The 21714-nt window shown below is 34.7% G+C and overlaps 3 protein-coding genes across 4 annotated transcripts in view; all 3 read right to left on the bottom strand.

The window, feature by feature from the left end:
* Window positions 1-4056, bottom strand: part of LOC111390520 (probable rhamnogalacturonate lyase B) — a 5225-nt gene extending 1169 nt beyond the window's left edge. Inside the window, exons 1-11 of the mRNA XM_023015574.1 lie at window positions 3887-4056; window positions 3682-3801; window positions 3450-3585; window positions 2554-2724; window positions 2276-2407; window positions 1989-2196; window positions 1770-1910; window positions 1493-1649; window positions 1294-1404; window positions 1098-1216; window positions 303-381 (exon numbers count right to left, since the gene is read on the bottom strand). Of these exons, the coding sequence (XP_022871342.1) occupies window positions 303-381; window positions 1098-1216; window positions 1294-1404; window positions 1493-1649; window positions 1770-1910; window positions 1989-2196; window positions 2276-2407; window positions 2554-2724; window positions 3450-3585; window positions 3682-3801; window positions 3887-4056 (1544 nt within the window). The remainder of the gene's footprint in view (window positions 1-302; window positions 382-1097; window positions 1217-1293; window positions 1405-1492; window positions 1650-1769; window positions 1911-1988; window positions 2197-2275; window positions 2408-2553; window positions 2725-3449; window positions 3586-3681; window positions 3802-3886) is intronic.
* A 6643-nt stretch (window positions 4057-10699) lies between these two features.
* On the bottom strand, window positions 10700-16423 carry LOC111390507 (IMPACT family member in pol 5'region). 2 transcript variants are annotated; one of them, XM_023015554.1, is made up of 7 exons: window positions 16040-16423; window positions 15839-15880; window positions 12743-12858; window positions 12382-12487; window positions 12176-12229; window positions 11131-11250; window positions 10700-10850 (listed from the first exon to the last, which is right to left on the bottom strand). In XM_023015554.1, the coding sequence occupies exons 1-7, from the start codon at window positions 16352-16354 to the stop codon at window positions 10848-10850; spliced, it is 756 nt and encodes a 251-aa protein (XP_022871322.1). In that variant the 5' UTR covers window positions 16355-16423; the 3' UTR covers window positions 10700-10847. The 2 variants fall into 2 exon arrangements, with proteins under 2 accessions (XP_022871322.1, XP_022871321.1); XM_023015553.1 differs by having other exon boundaries at window positions 10711-11250.
* Window positions 16424-16918: 495 nt separating this feature from the next.
* LOC111390504 (ubiquitin carboxyl-terminal hydrolase 17-like) lies at window positions 16919-21708 on the bottom strand. Its single transcript, XM_023015550.1, has 10 exons — window positions 21547-21708; window positions 21328-21395; window positions 20215-20300; window positions 19958-20120; window positions 19759-19873; window positions 19279-19436; window positions 18937-19021; window positions 18646-18858; window positions 17750-17811; window positions 16919-17667 (listed from the first exon to the last, which is right to left on the bottom strand). Exons 1-10 carry the CDS (start codon window positions 21682-21684, stop codon window positions 17298-17300), a joined length of 1458 nt encoding a protein of 485 aa, XP_022871318.1. The 5' UTR covers window positions 21685-21708; the 3' UTR covers window positions 16919-17297.
* Window positions 21709-21714: the final 6 nt, after the last annotated feature.

Genomic DNA, 21714 nt, shown 5'->3' with positions numbered 1-21714 from the left:
GATAGGGATGGTAGGAAATCTACTTCATCTTACGTGTTTACCTTATCTAATTCATGTGTAAGTTGGAAATCACAGTTACAACATATTGTTGCACTATCCACTACAGAATCAGAATATATTGCTACCACTGAAACTATTAAAGAAGCTCTATAGCTTAAAGGCCTACTTTATGAACTATGTGTCTTGAATGATTATGTGGTAGTGTACTCTGATAGTCAGTCATCTATACATTTGTGCAAGAATTCCATTTTTCAAGAGCGCACTAAACACATTGATGTTAGACTCCACTTCATTAGAGATACAGTGTCTCAAGAGGTGGTAAGATTTGAAAAGGTCCACACCCAGTACAACCCTTCCGATATGGGGACGAAGGTATTGCCACTGGCAAAGTTTAGAAGTTGCAAGAAACTTTTAAACATTGGTACAGGTATATGATTTCCAATTTTATTGGTTTTCTATTAGATGTGTCACTAATGGGAGACATTTTCTTTTGCAAGTCCTTTAACACCAATGTGGAGGTTCTTATGCAATTTGTTGTCAAACGACCTCCCGGACAATGATGTAACCTTAGTTTTATTTATTATCAATCGGTCTTGGCCATATGATTGAATTATATGTCGACACTATCATCGAGACAACCCAACCCACATCTCTATGAACCGTTAGAAGTAACCTATTTTAATAGCGTTGCTCATGGTTCGTCTCATTTATTTGGAGGGCTATGGTATTCATTTGGAGCCCATTACCTTGTGTTGAGCCTTGTTTGGACCACTTAGTTTACCTAACCTAACTTACCATTTTTGGTCACTCATTTTGGCTTATAACCTACGGCTCCACCTATGCCTCCATTATGAAGAACACTCCATCTCTTTCTGTGAATTTGATTCTCGGCCTCTTTCTTTCATATAACCTGTGTGATTTCTCTTGGGTTATACATTGTTCTTCATTTTGGCCAACTTTTTGTGAGTATATATATAGCAACCGGAGGTGGGAAGGAAGAAGGTGGAAGTTGGGTGTTGTCTCAATCGAGGTTGTGTCGATATATGGTGGAAACTGAGCCTGGTATCACCTTGATTATTGCTGTAATTTCACCTTACAAGTGGCAGACGCTATAGCTGTATGGACTGTATATGTTCCTCTCTTCCTCCTGATATTTTTTAAATCAAATGATACTTGCCATGTGGTTGCTTCAAACCTTGATGTACTATTTGTTCTCCTGCAAAATTAATTGGGATTTAATTTGCAAGATTTTTAATCTAAGAAGAAAAAGGCCATCAAATTGTGTGTAAATACCCGTTGACATGAGCAAAGAACCAATCTTTTCTGTAATCACTGGTGCCAACAGTGCAAACTAAATCTTGATCAGGGTATAAATCTGTATCCCATAATCCATATTGTCTATACCTGAATTTAATAAAATATATTATTAAAAATCATCAAGAACTTGTTGAAATTAAACTCAACAACGGTGTTCATTTTATAGGGAGCTTACTTATCCGTAGGGTTGATAAATAGGTCGTTTTTGAACTCGGGTGCCGGATCAGGGACGTAGAACTCAGCAGGGGTACGATCAGGAATTCCAATTTCCCATAGGGTCAGACCATTTCTTGGAGGACTATATACAAGATTGCCTAGTTGAATTTGACTCCCTGTCCCAAAAATCAGATTTTGAGTTAAATATGTTTGTTCTTTCTATCTATAAATTGAATGCAAGATTTTCTTAGAAAAACATTTTAAATGTAAAATTCTATAGGTACTGAGATTAAAACCTGATTTGATGAAAATATCATTTTCATATTTATAGTCACCCATCCCTCCTGGGACCCAAGCATTCAAACTGTAAGTACCTCCTCGAACGCCTCTTATTGTGAAGTAACCATGCTCATCAGTTTGACTCCAAAATTCATAACCTTGATAATGATATTAATAAATAATAATTTAATATCTATGTGACAATCACATTCTTACGATAGATATTAAATTTTTACCAAATATAACCTTAGTTTCTGTTTGCCAAGATCCGACATCTCCAGGTGGAGCTAACCCAACATATGCTGATTTTGCAGGCATGAAATGTGGATTAAGATACCTGTCACGGACTAATAATCGACCCCTAACGGTACCCCGTTGATTGGCATGAGGGAAATCTTCTGAACTTGGAAAGTCGTAAGGCCATTTTTGGGTTTCTTCTTGCATCTGGTGGAGTACGGATTAACAAAGTTGATTTATGCGTGACTTGGTAGAACTTTATTGTACTTTGTGGCGCGAAAATTACCTGTTTTTTAGCATCTGCCCAACTTCTTGAGTTGAGATATATAAAAATTGGGCCAAAGACCTTTTTCCACGGCTCTCCATTTCGTAATCTAATCCCGAAATTCGAACCAGCATAATGACCACTAAAAAAAGGCTGCATATAGATGAAAGGAATTAGCGAATGAGAAAGTGTGACTTTAATTTTTAGGAATAAATCATTGATGTGAACCTGGATTTTCTAAAGAAGAAGATAAATTTTGTAAACAAAGTGATTTATACAAGATAATAAGATTTACTTACTGCTAAAGAAGTCGGGCCAGCATGAGATGTAAGATCATTTTTCACAGGGCCACCAGCACGAAACTCGTTGCTTGGTGTTATCACCCAAAACCCTATATGTGGATGGGAGCTAATCCACCCGTGCACCAAGCTATCCTTGTTGTCATATGAGAATTGATACTTGTCATCGACCTAATCAATAAAGTGTTGAAAAAAATGTAGGGAAATCTGAATACTTTAATGAACTCCAAGGCACGAAAAAACGTTATCTTTTAAGAGATGTTTCTCCCCTATTCAACAAAGTCACAATTGGGGTATAATAGAAAATCTCTCTCAGGATACAATGGAGACGTTTGATTCAAATTGTGACTATTTGATCAAACCAAGAAGACACTCGAAAATAACTGATTGATGCCAAAAGAAGGAAAGAAGAATAAATTGTTTAATGTGTTTTGCAAACGAGAATTCGTCTAGAATTTGTAGAAATTGAGGTAACCGTTTGAATAGGTGTGTCCCTTGAAATCCTTGCATACATCTACTGGAGGTGACTGTTAAAAAACGAATAGATGCACATATTCTAAGACTTCTGAAATAAAATTCTCTTTCGAGGGTGTTGCCCCCGAGCCCCCTTTACCCCTGAGACTTGACCGGGCAGGTCGATCCCCGTTGCGCAGCGGCAAACACTAGTCGGGGCGGCAAATCATTCGCAAAACAGAAATAAATACATGCAAAATGATGAAAAATATCTAACATAAAGTTCACCATACGTAAATCTTTAAATATAACGAGTGTAGTGCAGTTATAGTTATGCATATTATCTTCTATATTTTCACTGGCTTGATGCATCATTTAAGTTAAAAGAACATATAATGGATACCGAGAATATTAAGTTATGAGATCAATGGTTAGACACCTACCTTGCCTTTGAGGGCTGGATTGCTAGGATTTGTCAACAAAACGGCTTCTTTATAATCAAGAACTAGACCTTCCATACGATCATAGGCTGTTGGCATAGGTGTTTGTATGCTGTCTGATACGGCCATGTAATGGAACCTACATATACAAAATAGTTAAATTATATATGCAAGTTTTCTTCACAAATGACTGAACATTTAACGAATTGTAAAGTTACTAATTCTCGAATCTTACATTTCTTGGTGGAGGTTAAAAGCAATCCTTGCTTCATCAACATTTAAATCAGGCCATCCCTCTAAATGTTCCATTATTGCATATGAATAGAAACCAGAAACACCACGCAACATTATAAACCTGTAAAAAAAATCTTTTTTAGTAGGCAAATTCTAGTGTGATTTACGAGATTATATGCTTTATTTATTATTAAATTAAAGTCTACCTTGTGTCGACATTCAAGGGAAAAGAGTAGCTAAGAGAGGAATTCCAAGTTGTCATGAATGAAACTTCTATCATATCTTCTGTTTCTTCAATAACCCTGAAACTGGTTCCTTGGATCCTGCATAATTTTATTGATAGTAGACATGATGAAACATATAAATATAATTTCATATAGCATTTTCGATTACATAAATAAATTCATTTGAATCACTATCAGTAAAAGGGGATTTTATAAATTGTTCTGCGATTCATGATGAATATATTTCCAATGAATATATGTTTTTGATAGCTTTACTTGAACTGTTTCGTATTAATTTCCAAAGCAACTCACCCTCTTCTTGATTCTTTAAAATGATACTCAAGTACATTCTTGGTTTGTTTGTATTGTATTCCTGCGATGTAACCACTTGGAGATAGTAATGTCAGTTTAACAATGCCATTGTCCAACATCACCTGCAAAATAATACTTTTGGTCAATTTCGATATAAATACATAATTGATATCCATATTCTGTTAATTTTTGTAATCTAATTTAACAACGATTTTTTACGCTGATCTTTCTCCTTTTTTTTTTTTTTTTTAAAGAAATGTTAAAATGTTAGAAATAAAACATAATTCTACCCCACACTTGTTGGGTCTGACTCAAATTAGTAAGATTAAAAGCAGACGGACCAAATTGCATTAGGATTTACTTTTAGAAACCAACGAGCAATTAATGAACAAGTAATAGCACCTAGCATATGGCATGAAAAAGGAAAAACATTAAGTTGAATAGGACTCCTAATGCAATTAGGAAAAAGTTAGTCAATGCAATTAGAGGAGCTAAGAACCGGACGTTCTGCAACCTAGAGATCACCAGGCAGCTCTTTTGCCCTATGGGGATCGGAGGCATAGCAAAATTCTTCTTGGAGGAGAATTGTTTGCTTGGGCGACTGGTCGTGCCATTAACGTACTCCTACCTATTCATCGGTAACCGTAGTTACATACGAAATCTTCATGCGTGAGGGAGGAAAGAAAGGGAAATAGATGATAATAAGAAAATGCACGGCATCTAGACAAGTGGGAAGAATGGATGAGCAAAAGGTGTCATTCCATGCAGTAGAGAATATCTTCAGTCTCATGTAAGACATTCAAATGTACCTTGAGGTAATAGATGCCCCGCCTTGTTTAACTTTAAAAAAAAAAAAAAAGGAAAAAAAGGAAAAGAAAGAAAGAGATTCAATATTTTAAATGAAAAACTCCATGAATTTTCATTAATTTTAATAGAAGATTGTAATTCAGTTTATCTAAGGAATATGATAAACAATAAAAACATTAATTTACCAAATATATTTCCATAATTTAACTTTTAAAAATAAATAAATACATTTAAAAAATTAATAACTATATTTTTGCCTCACTTTAATAAATGGGGACAATAAAATGAATTAAAATAAAATAAATTAAACGGGGCAAGGGCTCCGCCCCACTTTAAACTAGTAACGTGGTAGGGCACCCAAACCCACCCCCATTGTCGCACCGGGCTTGTCTAGTGAGGTTTACCTAATTAGCGTGATTTGCACGCTATTGGATCAGTTCGAGAGTTTACTCAATACGCACCCAAAGGGTAATGATTGCGAGTTCCCCCATCATAAAAAATAATAAAAAATGCTCATACAGTCAAGGTGTAATTTGTGAGAGGGAAAAGGAAGAAAAAAATATACACATTGTTCGTTTGAGTGTTCTAACTTTGTGTACTGAGAAGTTGAAAGAATGAAAAAAATTATTGTATTATGAGGTTTTATCAATTAATAAAATCTTCTTCTCATGTAGTTGTCAGCAATTTGTAAAATCACGTAAATTTTGTCCTTGCTCTATCTAGCTCAATTTTCAGTTTTCATTTCCGTTGATTTTTCCCGATACCATTTGTGTTTATCTCCCAAGTGTACATAAATTTTTTGTAATCACATTTAGAATTTAGTAGCTCTTATCTAGTTATCTTTTCTTAAAGCAACATATTAGTTGAAAGTAGGTCTCACAATATTTTTATATATATATATATCCTCAAACTCTTTACAATGATTACAACATAAAGTATTTCGAAAAAAAAATAAAAAATCAGAGAGTATTTTATGCGGGTAATTTAGGCTTACACGATCCTCCCATTTATGGAGTTCGAGTGGAGAAGACGATCTCTGTTCTTCATCACCCTTTTGTGGAATCCATCTGGAAAATTAATTATTAATTACAAGTCAGCAGTTGATAAAGAAAGAAAAAGGAAATCAACTACTAGAATAATATGAACTCATAGAGAATTGCATTATCTGTGGATTTATTTAAATACTTATTCAATTTTAAATGTGATTATAAAAATCAAAGCTTTTTTATTCAGTGAATTTCCTTTGTAGGTAGAGAAATTAACTTCCATATGTCATTCATATATGCCTAAAGTGGTATGGAGAATGCCATTTGTACATAAAATTTTTGACAGAGTTTGACCAAATTACTCTCATGTGTGGGATTCATTGTGAATAAAAAATTGTCAAAAAATACCCCCACCTACCCCTCTATGTGTGTATTCTGATAGGTTTCTGTATGAAACCTGCCTATACACATAGCAGGGTCCAAGTGGTATTTTGTTCAACTGTAAATGATGTCAGTTGACACTGCTACATCAATACGTGATGACTTTGAAAATTAATTGAAATTAAAAACGTTAATCATGTTACATAGATGTTTTTAGTATCAAATTGAAACGTTTTTCAGGTTTTTATACATACAGGAATACTTTAAAGAATGGCTGTGATTATTTACATATTACTATGCCATGCATCAAAATTAACTCAACAATATCAGGAATCTAATTTAATAATTTAGTGCAAAGTTTATGATTAAGAGAGAGAGAGAGAAAAAAAAGAGATGGTTTTGTAATAATTAGCAAAACCTCCATGTGATGAAGTGCATAAGGGATTAGAGTTTATGGTAAAATGAGATCGTCGCAAGGCAAAATAATATTTTTTTTATTTCATGATAACTTCGGGTTGGTTCGTTTTTGGCGAGTTGTTAGTCTAATTCGATCAAATTTACCTAAAATTTCACGTGGCTTTTTCGTTGGCGTGTTTCAAATCGAATTTAACTAAAATTTCACATGAGTTTGTTCAATGACACATTTCGAATCAAATTTGACTAAAATTTCATGCGATTTTTTCGTTGGCGCGTTTGCAATTGAATTTTGCTAAAATTTTACATGAGTTTGGTCCAATGACACATTTCGAATCAAATTTGACTAAAATTTCATGCGATTTTTTCTATGGCGCGTTCCAAATCGAATTTGACTGAAATTTCACATGAGTTTTGTTCAATGACATATTTCGAATCAAATTTGACTAAAATTTCACGAGATTTTTTCGTTGGCGTGTTCCAAATCGAATTTGACTAAAAGTTTACATGAGTTTGGTCCAATGACACATTTCGAATCAAATTTCACTAAAATTTCGTGCGGTTTTTTGGCTTGCGCGTTGCAAATCGAATTTGACTGAAATTTCATATGAGTTTTGAACAATGACACATTTCGAATCAAATTTGACTAAAATTTCATGCGAAAACAATGAAAAAGCCATTGCAAGATATCCTAAAACCAAAAACCTTTGTCTTGCCTCCATTTTCACAACAACAAATGAGACTGCTGACCAACAGTGTCTCAGATTATAAAACAAATTGAATAAAAAAGATTAATGTACGAGGAAAATATCTGTACGCTGAATGCACTTGTGGACTCAGCAAATACAGAATCTTGCACAGACGTAATAACATAAAATAGAGAAAAATACCTGGAAGAAGAAAGTGTGGCTGATCGAGCAGTTGGTATCAGTAGTTATATACTGTTGTGTTTCAACTAATTTCTTAAACGATATTGATGAAACAGTAGTTGTAAACGTTTAGAAGTTTAAGGTTGTAGTATTTATATTTAAGTCCATGTTTAGAACCATTTTTTTTTAAATTCATTTTTTGAAATTCATTTTCAACCACACATTTCAATATTTATCAAAATCTACTAAAAATTTTATTTTTAACTAAGATTGCATTTGATTGCAATCATGGAATTAGCATGGACAAAAATAAATTCTTGGTAATTCAATTGTCTAGAATTTATTTGCATAGAAATTGTCATTTAAATGTATTTGATTGATTTATTTTTCAACCTAAAAAATATTATATTTGTCCGTTTTTTATTGATGGGTAGATGAGAGAGGGAAAGAGAGGGTGAATTCCTCGGAAAACAAAATTTTACTCACCCTAAAGAAAATATTTTCTTGATTTTGAGAAAAATATGGTCACGTAACCAAAAAGTGTAAAATATTTTCCATCGAAAAAAAATGACAATCAAACGGCACAAAATAGGAATTTGGATGGAAAGAACACATTTTTCATACAAAATATTGGCAATCAAACGCAACCTAAACGATATGGGGGATAAATATCAATTAGTTCTAGTTCAACAACTATAAAAATTGTGCCTTGTAATCCTATGAAATGGGGGATAAATATTATGAGTTTGAATCTTGGGGGACGCGACAGAAAGTCGTGAGGGGTAAGTGGGCGCAAAGCCCACCCAAAGCGGACAGTATGTAATCTAACGACTTGGGTACATATTATTGAAGAATTAAATAAGTTGGGTTTATCCAAAGATTTGATGCTAGGGGTGCAACCAAGGATTACGATGAACGAAAGAGGAGGTTGACAGCACAAGACTCTAAACGCAGGTTGACATTACGAGGATGTGAACGTTCTAGGGAAAGGAAAAATAAAAAATAAAAAAAATATAGAAGTCAAGCATAAGGATATGATAAGAGACTTGTACAGAATCGTTAGAATGTGAAAGAATTCTAGAGGTTCATCACTTGGGATATGATGAATTTTTCATGGTTCATTCAAAGGAGGCTTAGGTTTATGAAGACTTATTTGTAAATAATCATATCCAAGTATAAAGAGCTAGAAAATTGCACACACTCGCAAAGAATAAGGTTATGAATAATGTCCCTTATACACCGAGCCTTACACTCCCCTCACATGAGGGTAGAGGCTCACGCCCATTTAATGCGTGGACCCCACGTCCCATGTAAAGGGGCTGTACATCAAGCTGTAAGGCTCGGGGTACATGTAGCAGGGCCGTAAGGTTATTGCTAGCTTGGTAATTTGTTGATGTTTGTCTATATTCATTGGAAAGTAGGTTTAAATTCAAAATTATATATAGATAATAAGAGAAACTTCCTTTGTACAGAATGGTGGCCACAGAACTCCACCAAATCACTCACATGGTGGGCCCCATGTGGATGATAAAATAATGTCAAAAAATCACCCATCCACGCTATTTTGTGTGTTATCTAACCAACTTCTGTAGAAAGAGCTTCTGTACATGCAGCTTCTCTCAGATAATAAAGGCTTTACGGCCATTCCATTTTGAACAAATTATATCAGTTGGAAACTTGCACGGTTTGACTTATTCAATGGGTTTGGATTCAGCAATGATCCTAATCTCTTTATATTGTTTGTCGTCAATTCTATTCCTGTGTCGATTGCCTGTTATCAAGCAGGAATGAATAAAAATCCAACTTCTTTTTCTCAATTTATTGTATAATAAATATATCTACGGAACAAACAATAAAATCATAGAGTCACGCTCTTTTGCTTGACTCGTCGATTCCTCCCCATCAATATTTATTGTGAGTAAGAAGCTTCTCGTCCTCATTCTTAGCATTTGTTTGGGTTCCATTTTTTAACGATAATTATAATTCACTTAATTTGGTACCCCTGAACAGTGTCATTCAGTAATTACGTGTATCAAATTGGTTGGAGGAATGGAGTTAACATAAATCAAAATGACAAAAGTATCCAAAATGCGATCATATGAATTCTAGTCCTAGTTTTATAATTTTATGCTTATATAACATTGCATTCCCCTTCCCTCCCCCATTTTATACAGATGGAATAAGATCGATTTATTAATTGGAAGTCAGGCCTAGCATCCTCCTAAGTTCGTAATTTTTATTTAATTTTTATTAGAACGAGCCACTTGAGTGGATTTAAATTTAAAAATATATATATATGTATATATCAAACTCACTTTTCATTTTTAAGGCTCACATTTACTTAATAAAAACAAAATTTATTTTTAAAGAAAGTAAATATTAACTTTAATTCGTAAAAAAAGCACATATCTTACAAGCATGTAACTAAACGGGAGATTCCAACAGTGTACACTCTAGTGTACCACCCCCTCACATAAGAGGGGGCTCACAGTGATTAAAAAATTTGCACCCCCCCCCCCCCCCCCCCAGGGGCTGTACACTAAAGTGCACATGTAACAAATCTCTAACCAAACATGCTACTCAATTCTTTATAAGCTATTCCGAACTGGTGACAATGTGAACCTCAGCAGGTTCAAAAGGGCTTGACAAAGTTATGGTACATTTTCTGTAGCCGAACAAATGGCCACCTTTATTACAATTGTTTGCAGCTGTCATTTTCGAGCTTGTACATTAGCGCGCTGGCAAGAACCAAAACCTATTGCAAACTATGCCACAAGCCATACCTACATTACCTCAACCGATGATTCCTAAGGATTCTTAGCCTTCAATGCCAGCAGTTTGAAAGCCAGACATTTAGAAGTAGCCCAGTAATTAAGCAAACCGGATTGGTACCAATTAAGATCTCCAAAGTCAAAGCACAATTCATTTTAACCACATATTTGATTGATCTAACAACTTTTCAACCACACATTTCATCAATTTCTATCAAAATCTACTAAAAATCTTATTTTAATCCCCACCAAATATAGGCTAAGAGTCAAATTGGAACTATGTCAGATTGAAGAAAGAGAAAAATTTACCTGAAGTTATTTCAATAGTGTAATTACAGGAACCCAAGGTACACTTTGCATTCTTTCAATAATCGACTTGTCCACTTCTGTCAGGTGTAAATTTTCACTACAAATAGAACTTATTGTGTACATCAACAATATGTGCAACAACCTGTTCTCATCAGTTTAATATCATACATGCATCATCGATCCACGCGATATATGTTAAAACTGTAGCATTAAGCAAAGAACAGGTTGCAGAAAAGATGAAATTTGCCTCTTATCTTAAAATTGTAATTCATTCTGCTGAGCTTGAAAGCTTTGAAGATCCCTATGTTTCCAAAAGGAAAACCAAAAACACGAGTGTTTCAATGCTTATAAAACACAATATCACGGCTACAACTTACCTTGATAGCTTCTTCCAAACTTTGTACCCGATCAAAATCAACTTTGAAAGTGACCATTGTAACATTGTCTTTTCCAGTATCATAGTCCTGCTTGATGTCCTCGACTTGAAAAGATTGTAGCTGCAAGTCAACAAGTATAAGATGGAGTTATGTAACCATTCTTCTTAACTAAGAAGGAATAAAATATTTAAAAAAAACAAAAACAAAAACAAAAAAAACAAAAACAAAAAAAATCTAAGAAGCAATAAGTTCAATTTATAAAAGATGTTACTGAAATAACCTAGGTCACAGATTATGATTCAAATGTTCCGACTACGATAGGTCGCTCTAAGGAAACCAAGAAATTTCTAAATCTCAGTCTTTGAATGTCAAGATTGCGCTAGGATAGGCTAAATCATGCTCGTGGTTCTATTAATTCTACAAATTAGATTCTATCTTGTTCATCACAACAAATTCCTTATCTTATTAAATTTATTAGAACTTAAAAAGGCATTTCATTCCCATTGAACATTAGGCTTAATTACATTAAAAGTAACTGTTTATGGTTTCAAAATCTAAAGATTAGTCCCTCAATTATTTGATCTAAACTGCAACCATTACATATTCCTTCCAGTTACATAAAAAATCTCCCCTTCAAGACTCGAAGGAAATAAGTCCAAAATGTCCTTCAATGAAAAAACAAGTAAGATGGTACACACCATGCTGATAGTGTATCAGATAAGAAAAAACAGAACATTGACACTAATATGGGAGAATATCAACGCAGCAGATCAATCAGAGTGGGATATATAGAAGGGAAGTAGACAAAGTTTGATTAATTTGAGAAATAGATAGGCAGCATTATCTTTTCGTCTTTGCTTATTATATCTGGATGGAAAAATTAAACATTTTTGTCACTTGGTCAAACCAAAAGGGCATTTCAGTTTTTCTTTTGACTAGTATGAAGCCTAAAGATGTCAAAATGAGAATTGTCGAAAGAGTAGCTAGCAAAAATTATAATTAGAAATAATATAAAGTTAAGTAATTTCAACAATTTGAATCTTACTTGATGGTAGAGTACTCCCAAAAGATCAAATGAAACCTCCAAGCCCATAGGAACCTACAACAGAATCATGCTTGATTTATGCACCCATAAGCATGCTTTCAGTGAGGTAGCGTGAAAGCAAATACAAGCATAAAGTGATTTAAATGCAATTATTGGATTTTTAAGGAGCTAAGTAGAAATAGAATGCAAAAGTACAATCAATTTACTTTTGATTTTACAAGGCATGTCGGGGCATTCCTCAAACATTCGGCAGCTACTCCTCCATATGCTCTAACTAATCCTCCAGTGCCAAGTTTGATTCCTCCAAAATACCTAAACCAAATAGAGGAAACATATAAAGTGAAGCATGAAGCAAATATTTGCAGACCTTTGGTCAGCTAAAATGACATTCTGAAGTTTTGAGCAAGAGACAACAATGAAGGATTATCAACTATAAAAGGAGTAGAAGTACAGCCACTAGCAAAACAGGCAACTGCAGTTTCCAGATCATCTTTAAAATATGTTAATCAATAAAAGAATTTAATAACTTACACCATCTTTCCTCAATTGAAATACTGGGGCCTGTACCTGATAATGACAACCATAACTCTATCTATGCCAGAAGAGACAATTGCAGAATGTATTGGCTTGCCAGCTGTACCAGATGGTTCACCGTCATCATTACTCCGATATTGATCTCCAACCTAGAATTAAGAACCAATTAAGTTTGTGGCATTAGATAAAGAAAGACTATGATATTAGGTTTTACAAACACACGCCCATACACTCAGCAAGATTCCCATCTATTGACAGTGATTTCAGATCTCAAAGAACAAAATGTGATATGATGAGATAAACCAAAAAAGGAAACAGATATGGTCGCACTTACTCATCCCTACAATTTTATTTATTTATTTATTTCTTTTTTATAGGACTCATCCTTACAATTAATTGTTATAGGTACAAGTTAAAAAAATTTTGTTGCGTAAACCTGTGAAGGATTATATGCGCACTGAGTATAGTTGAAAGCAATATATTCATATGAAGTGAGAAGGCCACATAAGAATTAAAACGCGAGACAAAGACTCAGACAAAAATATAACTAATTTGTATAAGAGAAATCAGTCTTCCCATTGAACACTTTGCACTAAATGATGCCTGAATATCTTTCTGACCTGATAAGAGTGTAAAATACCATATTTTCCCCTCTTAACTATTGCATTCATGTGATTATATTATGCCAAAATACACTCATTACTCTTATATTTTGGTTTAGGTTGCATTTTGGTGAAAAAGATAAAATTCGGAAGAAACAAGTGAAAAATGACCAAAGTAGAAGAGAACGAAAGTTCGAGGACTAAAGTGCAAATGATTCAAACTTGTGTCCAAGATTATGATGAAGATTTGAAAGTGTTAGAGGTCAAGTGGATGAGGAACGAAGTCAAAGGAATGAAATAACATCAAATTTTGATCAATACATCAATTTCCAATCGAAAACCAACACACCAGTTTTTAGTCTCATGTTGGGACCCATTTTTTGACATGGAAGATGATCGAATTGGGAGATTTTTTTGGCGGCCGAATCTCAGTTTCCTTATACGATTGAATCTCTTATGGTAACCTAATTTTCACGAGATATAAATGCCCAAAACCACCCAGAACGAAGGGAGACGCCCCCGGACCTATTTCTTTCATCTTGGTGCTCAAGAAACTCCATGGAAAACTAAGGAACTCGGTGAAGCAACGAAGGAACTCATTGGATTTGGAGATTTCACGTCATAATTTCATGTAATTCGAACTCTCTTTGCTTAATAATTTCTAGATTTGGATTTTCTCGTTATGAATTAGTATTGAAATTTGTTTAACTTTTAATAAATTTCTCATGGATTCAGTCATGCTTTTTCCATTGTTAAATTAAACTATTTGTTGAGTTTCAATTTAAATTACTTATTGTTGAGATTATTTTAACTTTTATCAAATCCTTCATAGATCTAGCCATGCTCTTTCTATCGAATGATTGAAATAATTGTTGAATTTTAATCTTAATATAACTTTATTGGCGGATTGATTACTGCCTTATGCCTGACGTATATGGTCGATTTTTGATTTTATTCCAATAAAAATGTGCGAATGTGTTATAGAAAATCTAGATTCTAGAAACATAATTGAAATAAAATTGGACTTCACTGTTAAATCTTCCAATTAGAGAGTTGGGAAGAAAACCTCTAATTGAGTAAAAATACATGAATTATTGATCTTAATCGATCCAATCCAATGGGGGAACTCCTACGCTTCACTAATTCGCATATTGATAATTAATTTTTATTTCAAGTGACAAATCATTCCCACATTTAATTACGAAAACCCTAGTTTGTTTGATCTTTTGAGGATTTTTCCATCTCCCTGTGGATACGACACCCCAAAGCTGTACTACAATCACCGCGTTATTCTTTGGGCGTAATTATGACCACATACACCAAAAGATGAGTCAGAATCGCCTAATGGAGCTACCTTCTAAGATACGCCATCTACACAGGGAATAGTTATTTGATACAGCCAGGAGTAAACACTACCAAATGCATAATACAGAATCCCAAAGCAAATCTTTGTCAGAGCATCGCAATAAAGGATTTATGTAGCCTTGCCCTAACTTCTTAGTTCTTACTAGGCCTTCCTTCTTTTCCTCGTATTGTCACCAATCAAGATAGCCCATGCACAGCCTTCCACAGGAAAGAAATGCAACCTTTTTAGGAGAACCTTTCTCCGAACACCTACCAATGGAAAGGTACATGGTGCATTTCAATATAATCTCAGTGTAGATTTTTTTACTTAAGGTTTCAGCTCAGTTTCCTGTCCAATTTCTGGGTAAAAAAGTGCACCAACAATTGTTGAAGCTACGTATTAGTTAGAAATGTGTATAACAATCAATAAAATGCAACAATTTTATGTCAAATGGCAATTGATAAAAGAGTATGTATCTCAAAATCTTGAAACTTTAATGAAAACGTTGATTATGTTGATTGGGACTTTTTAACAACTGGTTGAACCTGAGACAAAAGAAGCCAGATAAAAACTTAAATGCGAACAGTAATATTACAAGCTGAGCATGTCTTACATATACAAATCTTGGTGTGGTTTGGAATGTTAGCAATTTACATTAGGCAGCTCAATCAAGGAACAAAAATCCAGCTAAATGAAGTCAGTTCCCTCATACCCTTCTGTAATCACCTAGTCTATGTGTAGACAGTAGGTTTGCCACATCGTGACCCACCATACAGAATTATCAAGAATGCCAGAAAGCAAAGTATGATTTAATAAGTTCAAAATGCTATTCTTACTATCCTGGATTCTCTTACTATGGCATTAAGAATTGCATTCATTGCCCAAAAGCAAATATGATTTAATAGCAATTATATTCATTGCCCAAAACTTGGCCTATCATTAAATGAATTTGACATAGCTTGCAGAAGTTGCCGTTTTTGTACACTGTAGTTCAAACCGAGTTCCAGTAAAACAGATTGTCACTAATTTCTTCCAAAAGTAAGGGAATAATTATGTAAATTAGTTTGGTATCTTCAACCAATCGGGGAAGCTTAGCTAATGAGCTAAAACTTGCAAAAGCAAACTAATTATGTTAGCATTGGAATCATATGTAAGACAACCAAAATATAAATTTGCATATACCTTGTAAGCCCAGCAATTATGAGTGGCACGTGGATCTCTAACCTGAATAGCAACAGCCCCCCACATAGAAAAAGGAAAACAAAATTAAAAGCGTTTTGCATTCAGAAAATCAAAATTAACCACTTCAAGTGTCAAATACAAATACCACGAAATAAATTTGGGAAAATTTTGTATAGAAAAATATGATTAATTGTTAATTACCTCGGAAAGGAAGGTAAAGGCGGAGCGTTCATCGGAAACGGGCCCAGCAATTGCGATGAATTTACTCTTCTTAATTTCCTTCTCGAATGTGATTCTTTCTTTTAGAGATGTGAATTCACTGCCGCCCCGATTATTATTGGGGTTAGAGGAAGAAGGGCTACTGCTAGCAGTGACCATTGCTCTCTTAATATTAGTAGAACCAGGGAAACAAATTGGAATTACTGATGTTGAAATAAGGCGACGGCAGTGGTGAAATTGAAAGAGGTGGTTGAGTTTTTGACCGGAGATTGAGAGAGAAATAGGAATCTGCCGCATGACATTGGAATTACATTTGAATAAGGGCCGGAGACTACTGTAATTTACGTACAATTTATGGATGATGTGGAAAAGACATATTCTTCTCCGTGTTTTTATTTCTTGAGCCAACCAATTTTTTTACGCCCCGCCCCATCCCATCCCATCCCATCTCATCCCTGAAGTATTGTGAGAGAGGTAAATCGTGAGATATGCCCCAACAGGTCAAGTAACAAAAGCTTGCATGTACACCGATATCTACAAAGAGTCCAATTTCATATCTCAAAAATCGAACCCTCACATTGCGACTACCAGTAAGACTGAAACTATCTCACTCCTGTTCTTTGCATCACGTCCCAAAAGGCAATTTTTCTTTTTTTTTTAAACAGAAAATGTAGGGTGAGCTTGACAGTATGTTAATGTAATAATTGACGATAAAATCATTTTATGAACTCGCTCGATTAATTTCATAAAACTAGTTATTCAAAACTCTTTTAAAAATTAATTTTTAATATTAATTATGACAGCATCCCCATAGAGCTTTTCTATAAGAAGCTGAGGTAAAAGTAGAAGTTAACAAAAAAATGCAGGGGAAATTTAGAAAGCCCGCAAGAGCTATTATTGATACTCATTAATTATACAATTATTTGAAATACAATATGCCTCGACAATTTACAACCTATAACTTATCGTCAAAATTCCAACTCCCCAAAAAATGTTTCGAGTTGCTCTTGCTGATTGTTCCCCCTTTGGAGTGAACGAATCATGACGATTCCCGAAAGGGTGAATCAGATTACGTTCACTCATCTGCTTCAACAATTATCAAACTCGGAAATTATCTACTACTTGCAGTTGTTTCAGTATACAAAGTCTACAGAAGGGAGTTCTTTCTGATTTTCAATGCTCCCCCACTAATGAGTCTTGAATGCAATGGGATAGAGAGACCTGTGTCCAACTAAAGCACCTACGGACGATAAGAGCTAGACCCAAATATATAGTCAGATAAGTCCTCCACGCTAGAATCCTTGGTGCTATCTGTACTGGAACTAGCATCTGATATGCTGAAAATGGAAGAACTATCACTCAATGAATCCATAATATGATTTCCTTGCATTGAGTGAAGTCTCCAACCATCAGAATCCAATATATGGTTGTCAGTGAAATCATTTGGATAATGGTGCCTTTCAGACCAATGATGCAACGTCTCAGATTTTGTCTTCGGAATTCTTTTCTTTCCACTGTTACTTGAAGAAATGGCTTCCATGTTCCTTTTTGTTTTACCATCAGAATACACACTGTTGTTCCTCACCAAAGATAGACCACGGGGAGTGTGCCTGTTTGAATAAATGCCTTGTTTGAACAAATCATTAATAATTAAACTTTTTTATTAAAAATCAGTTGACCAATTAGAATTACCTTGCATAGAGAAGAATGTACGCCTCTTCAGACAGCACAGTCTCTAGGTCCACAGGGATTACCTACACAACAAAACACTTCTAGTGAGCCATTCAGTCATTATGAGACAGAAATACCAAGGCAAATTTCATGCCATTTTTTTTTCTCTTTTGTTAAAATGGTTGAAAAACTTCGAAAGTGTATTCCAAAAGAATACTAGATATTTGTTTCTGACTACATCGATAGCAGACGTGAAATGACAGACAGGCACTCAGACAGCCACCTGGAGATTCAAAGCCTATTCAGCCATTGGCGCCTTCTTGTTCAAGGTTTACATGGTACCAATTACAGCAAGATCCTGAATCTTAACATATTCCAAATACTCCACCACCCAGAAAGAAAACTAAAAGAAGGGACAAGCGGGAGGAGGGAGGCAGACACTGAGAGATGAAAACATCAAGTAAAAATCACCTTGGCAGACAAATCAATTAAGTACCAAATAGTTTGTATTATATAGAACCCAAACTACCAACAGACGAGAGTTTCCAATCTGTGAATTCTAAACAGTAAAACATATGATTTTCAAACTAAATATTTTGTTTAGTTATGATGCTAAAAACCATTTGATTTGGCTAGTGTTTGACTTCAACAACAAAAACAGTGTCTTGACATTCTCTGGTAATATGAGAAAACCAAGGAAGCAATATTCAGATTTCTAAGATAGCAGAAATAGTTGATAATTCTCTTATGTTGGATTTTTCCTTGCAAGCAAGCAACAGCAGAGAGGTGCTGTGTTAAGCAGAGAGGGATGTAGGCGGCAGGGAGGAGAACTGGGGTAAGAAGATAAAGGTAGAAAACAAGAACAACTTGAAGTACAAAAATATGAAGGCAAGCTGAGGTAATACATAAAAACGTACCCTGCTGTCATCAATTCTAAACCAATCTCCCTGGAAATTTTTAATATAACTTATGTAGTGACCACTATCTGCAGCATTCATCATATCCAAGTGAACAACCACTGCAAAGAGACTATACATAGGGCATTTGTCACTTGTTCCACTCATAAATGGACCAAGGTTCAGAACCTCTGGAAACTGGATGAGCTTCTTTAGTTTTCCTAGGTTTCCTGACTGCAAAAACAATGGCGAAGATATAATTAGAAAACATAAATAGCATAGAAAATGCAAGGTAACTAAAACATGAGTTACCCGAAATCGCTTCAGAACAATTGTAAGAATGTTAGGAGCCTCAAGTACAGTCAACTGCTTCTTAGCTTTCTCATAAGATTTACATCTGCAATGACAACATCATAGAATCAATTAACTAAAGAAAATACCAAATATAATACAGATGACCCATTACGCAGTGGAATTCACCGACCATAAAGATATAGCACATGGGTCGTGTCTTAAAGATATAAAAGATAACAGGAAAAAAATGTATATGAAGGTGATCTTGATTAGGATGCCATGACGGCAATAAATTATGAGAAATGAATTGGACGAACCACAACTCCAATAAGTTTTAATTGAATAGGGAAATGAACAAACCTGCTGCACTTGTACTTGTCATCTCCGCCAAGTGTTTCGGATGCTGTGAATTGTGCAAGAGCCTCTTCAAGAGAATCAATATCCCCATCTATCTCCACGGTAAGATCCATAAGTCGGTCATACTGCTCAAATCTCCCTGAACACTTCATGCACTTAATCTGGCATGTCCACTCAACACTAATTAGTAAAAATCCGTGAAAACATAAATCAGTAACAAAAACCAGATTAAGCCCTTGTTTGATAAAACTTTTCTAAAATTTTATCAACTTTTCAACTGGTTGAACTTCAATTTCAACCACAATTTCATAGGACCCACAACCTTTATCAATTTTTCAACCACAAATTTCATCAACTTTTACCAAAATTTGTTAAACCTTTTATCAAAAGCTTTGTCAAACAACTCCTAAGTTTTATGACAAATTGACAATGGTTTACTAGAAAAAAAATCGGTCCTGTTGATGAATCATCATGAGGACAAACCTTCGATCGAAGATAACCCCCAAAAGTCAGACCTACAAGTGTTGAATCTTCTGCCAATGGGCCAGTAACCCCAGCTTCTTCGAGGCATATAGATTGCATTGCATCTACGGCATATCTGATAGTGAAGAAACATTAACGTAGCCAACATATTTACTTGCAACTTCTTAAACAAAAATCGAAACCGCTTCGCACTATATACCTCAAAAACTCGTGGGCATCTTCTTCTCTTCCATGACTAAGATGACTTCCAATCTTTTGTAATTGTGACAGTATCCTAATTGGAGATAAAGGAGATCTCAGTTCCTGCCCCTTTAGAATCAGACCTTCGAACTCACAAATGAAGCACCAATCCTTCTTGCAATCTGAATCATTGTCAAATAGAATAAGCACAAAAAACAAGTGTCTGAAAGATTTAAAAATGTGCAGTCTATCAAGTAATTATAAAAAGGAACTTGCATGTTTTCGAGTGGAACCCTTGAAGAAGATAAGAAGAAATTGGCCGAGTAAAAGCCAGACACTGAAGCACAGCATTCGCATAACAGCTGCAAAAAGAATTAAGAAAGTTGCATTGTATTAAAGACAAGAAGGAAAGCAACACGTGCTGGCCACATTTCGCAATTTAAAACCCAGTGCACAAAACACAGATATGATCACTTATATCAAAATTTCTCCTGAAGTTCTGTCCTGATATGTTAATCAAACAATTATAATTATTTTCCCTTAGCATGTGTTCTAGAATATCATCATCAGACAAAACAAGCAAAAAATAATTCTTTCGAACATGTAAACCTATTTGTGCAAGTCAATCTTCTCCACAGTGCTAAGTTTTGTCATATTGAGACTGTCCAAAGCATTAAGCTTTGAATTCTAAAAGCTCCAAGAATGAAGTCCAAAGTCAAATTCACTAAAGAAATGAAGTATCTAAAATCCAACATGGTTTATAGAACATGATACTAATAACAGGAATAAGGCAGCAATGACTCTTGACAAATAACCATTGTGGGACTGACGTGAAATTCTTCATATAGGTGCTTGAAATGGTTACATGCATTTATCAAGCTTAAAACAGATTGTGAACATAGAACCCAGTTTCAACAGAAAATCCTGTGCATGATCTCTCACCGTGCAACATAATTTATTCAAAAAAGTTATGTATCTTGCAATCATCCAAGAACTATGGAAAGTGTTATGATATGTAAAAGGAGATAAAGACGTTAAATGGTTCTGAAGCCCAAAGCGGTTCTGAAGCCCAAAGCACAGCACCAAACATTTTGCATTAATTATCTTATCGAGGCTTTTAGTTTAATTCATTTATTTTATGCACTGATTTTTCAGATTTATATTCTTTTAAACCAAGACTAATGATGACTTAGTTGATAAACTTAAGTATCAGAAACGAACAATTAGCTAGTAAAATAGAGATTCTTAAGACATAAATTTGAAGTTGACTAAAAACTTCTTGGGATGGAACACATCCACCAGAATTAGAGAACTTGGAATGAACAATTTGAATTACATGCACTAAGAACGCCAAATCACGCATGTGATGCATTACACAGACACAACTACCTGTTTCCACAGTTCACAAGGCCAAAAGGGTGAAGTTCCACATCACAAAAGTACAATTGCGTGAACAGCTGTGGTGAAAATATGGCCTGTTAAAAGAAAAACAGGAGCCAGGAAACGTAATGTAATGAATAAAACCTTGCATCTCCAAAAGTTTGAAAAAAAAAAAAAAAATTAAAAATTAAAAATTAAAAAAAAAACAAAAAACAAATAAAAGGTAACCTTCTGGTTATTATTTCCTCTAGAGTCCTTCCAGTTGCCAACTGTGTAGGACTTTGACTGATTTGGCACTTTAAAATGCTGCTGTACGAAATCCCACACTGATGTTTTCAAACCTTTGCGAGCAGGTTGAGACAACATTCGAGCGCCTTCAACTTCCGAAGGCAAAAG

This window comes from Olea europaea, unplaced genomic scaffold (assembly GCF_002742605.1).
Source record: "Olea europaea var. sylvestris unplaced genomic scaffold, O_europaea_v1 scaffold686, whole genome shotgun sequence".
Lineage (NCBI taxonomy): Eukaryota > Viridiplantae > Streptophyta > Magnoliopsida > Lamiales > Oleaceae > Olea > Olea europaea.
This window is presented reverse-complemented; position numbering and strand designations above follow the sequence as displayed.

Bases quoted from the DNA above. Each gene is read 5' to 3' on its own strand.
- LOC111390504 (XM_023015550.1), bottom strand. From the start codon at position 21,684: ATGTTGTCTCAACCTGCTCGCAAAGGTTTGAAAACATCAGTGTGGGAT. The intron at 21,396-21,546 runs GTTACCTTTTAT...TTTTCACCACAG, and splicing joins GAGGAAATAATAACCAGAAG to CTGTTCACGCAATTGTACTT. The intron at 17,668-17,749 runs GTAATTCTAATT...TTATTCAAACAG, and splicing joins TACATTCTTCTCTATGCAAG to GCACACTCCCCGTGGTCTAT.
- LOC111390507 (XM_023015553.1), bottom strand. From the start codon at position 16,354: ATGCGGCAGATTCCTATTTCTCTCTCAATCTCCGGTCAAAAACTCAAC. The intron at 15,881-16,039 runs GTAATTAACAAT...GTTGCTATTCAG, and splicing joins CCTTTACCTTCCTTTCCGAG to GTTAGAGATCCACGTGCCAC. The intron at 11,251-12,175 runs GTAAGATTCAAA...GTTGACTTGCAG, and splicing joins TGGGAGTACTCTACCATCAA to CTACAATCTTTTCAAGTCGA.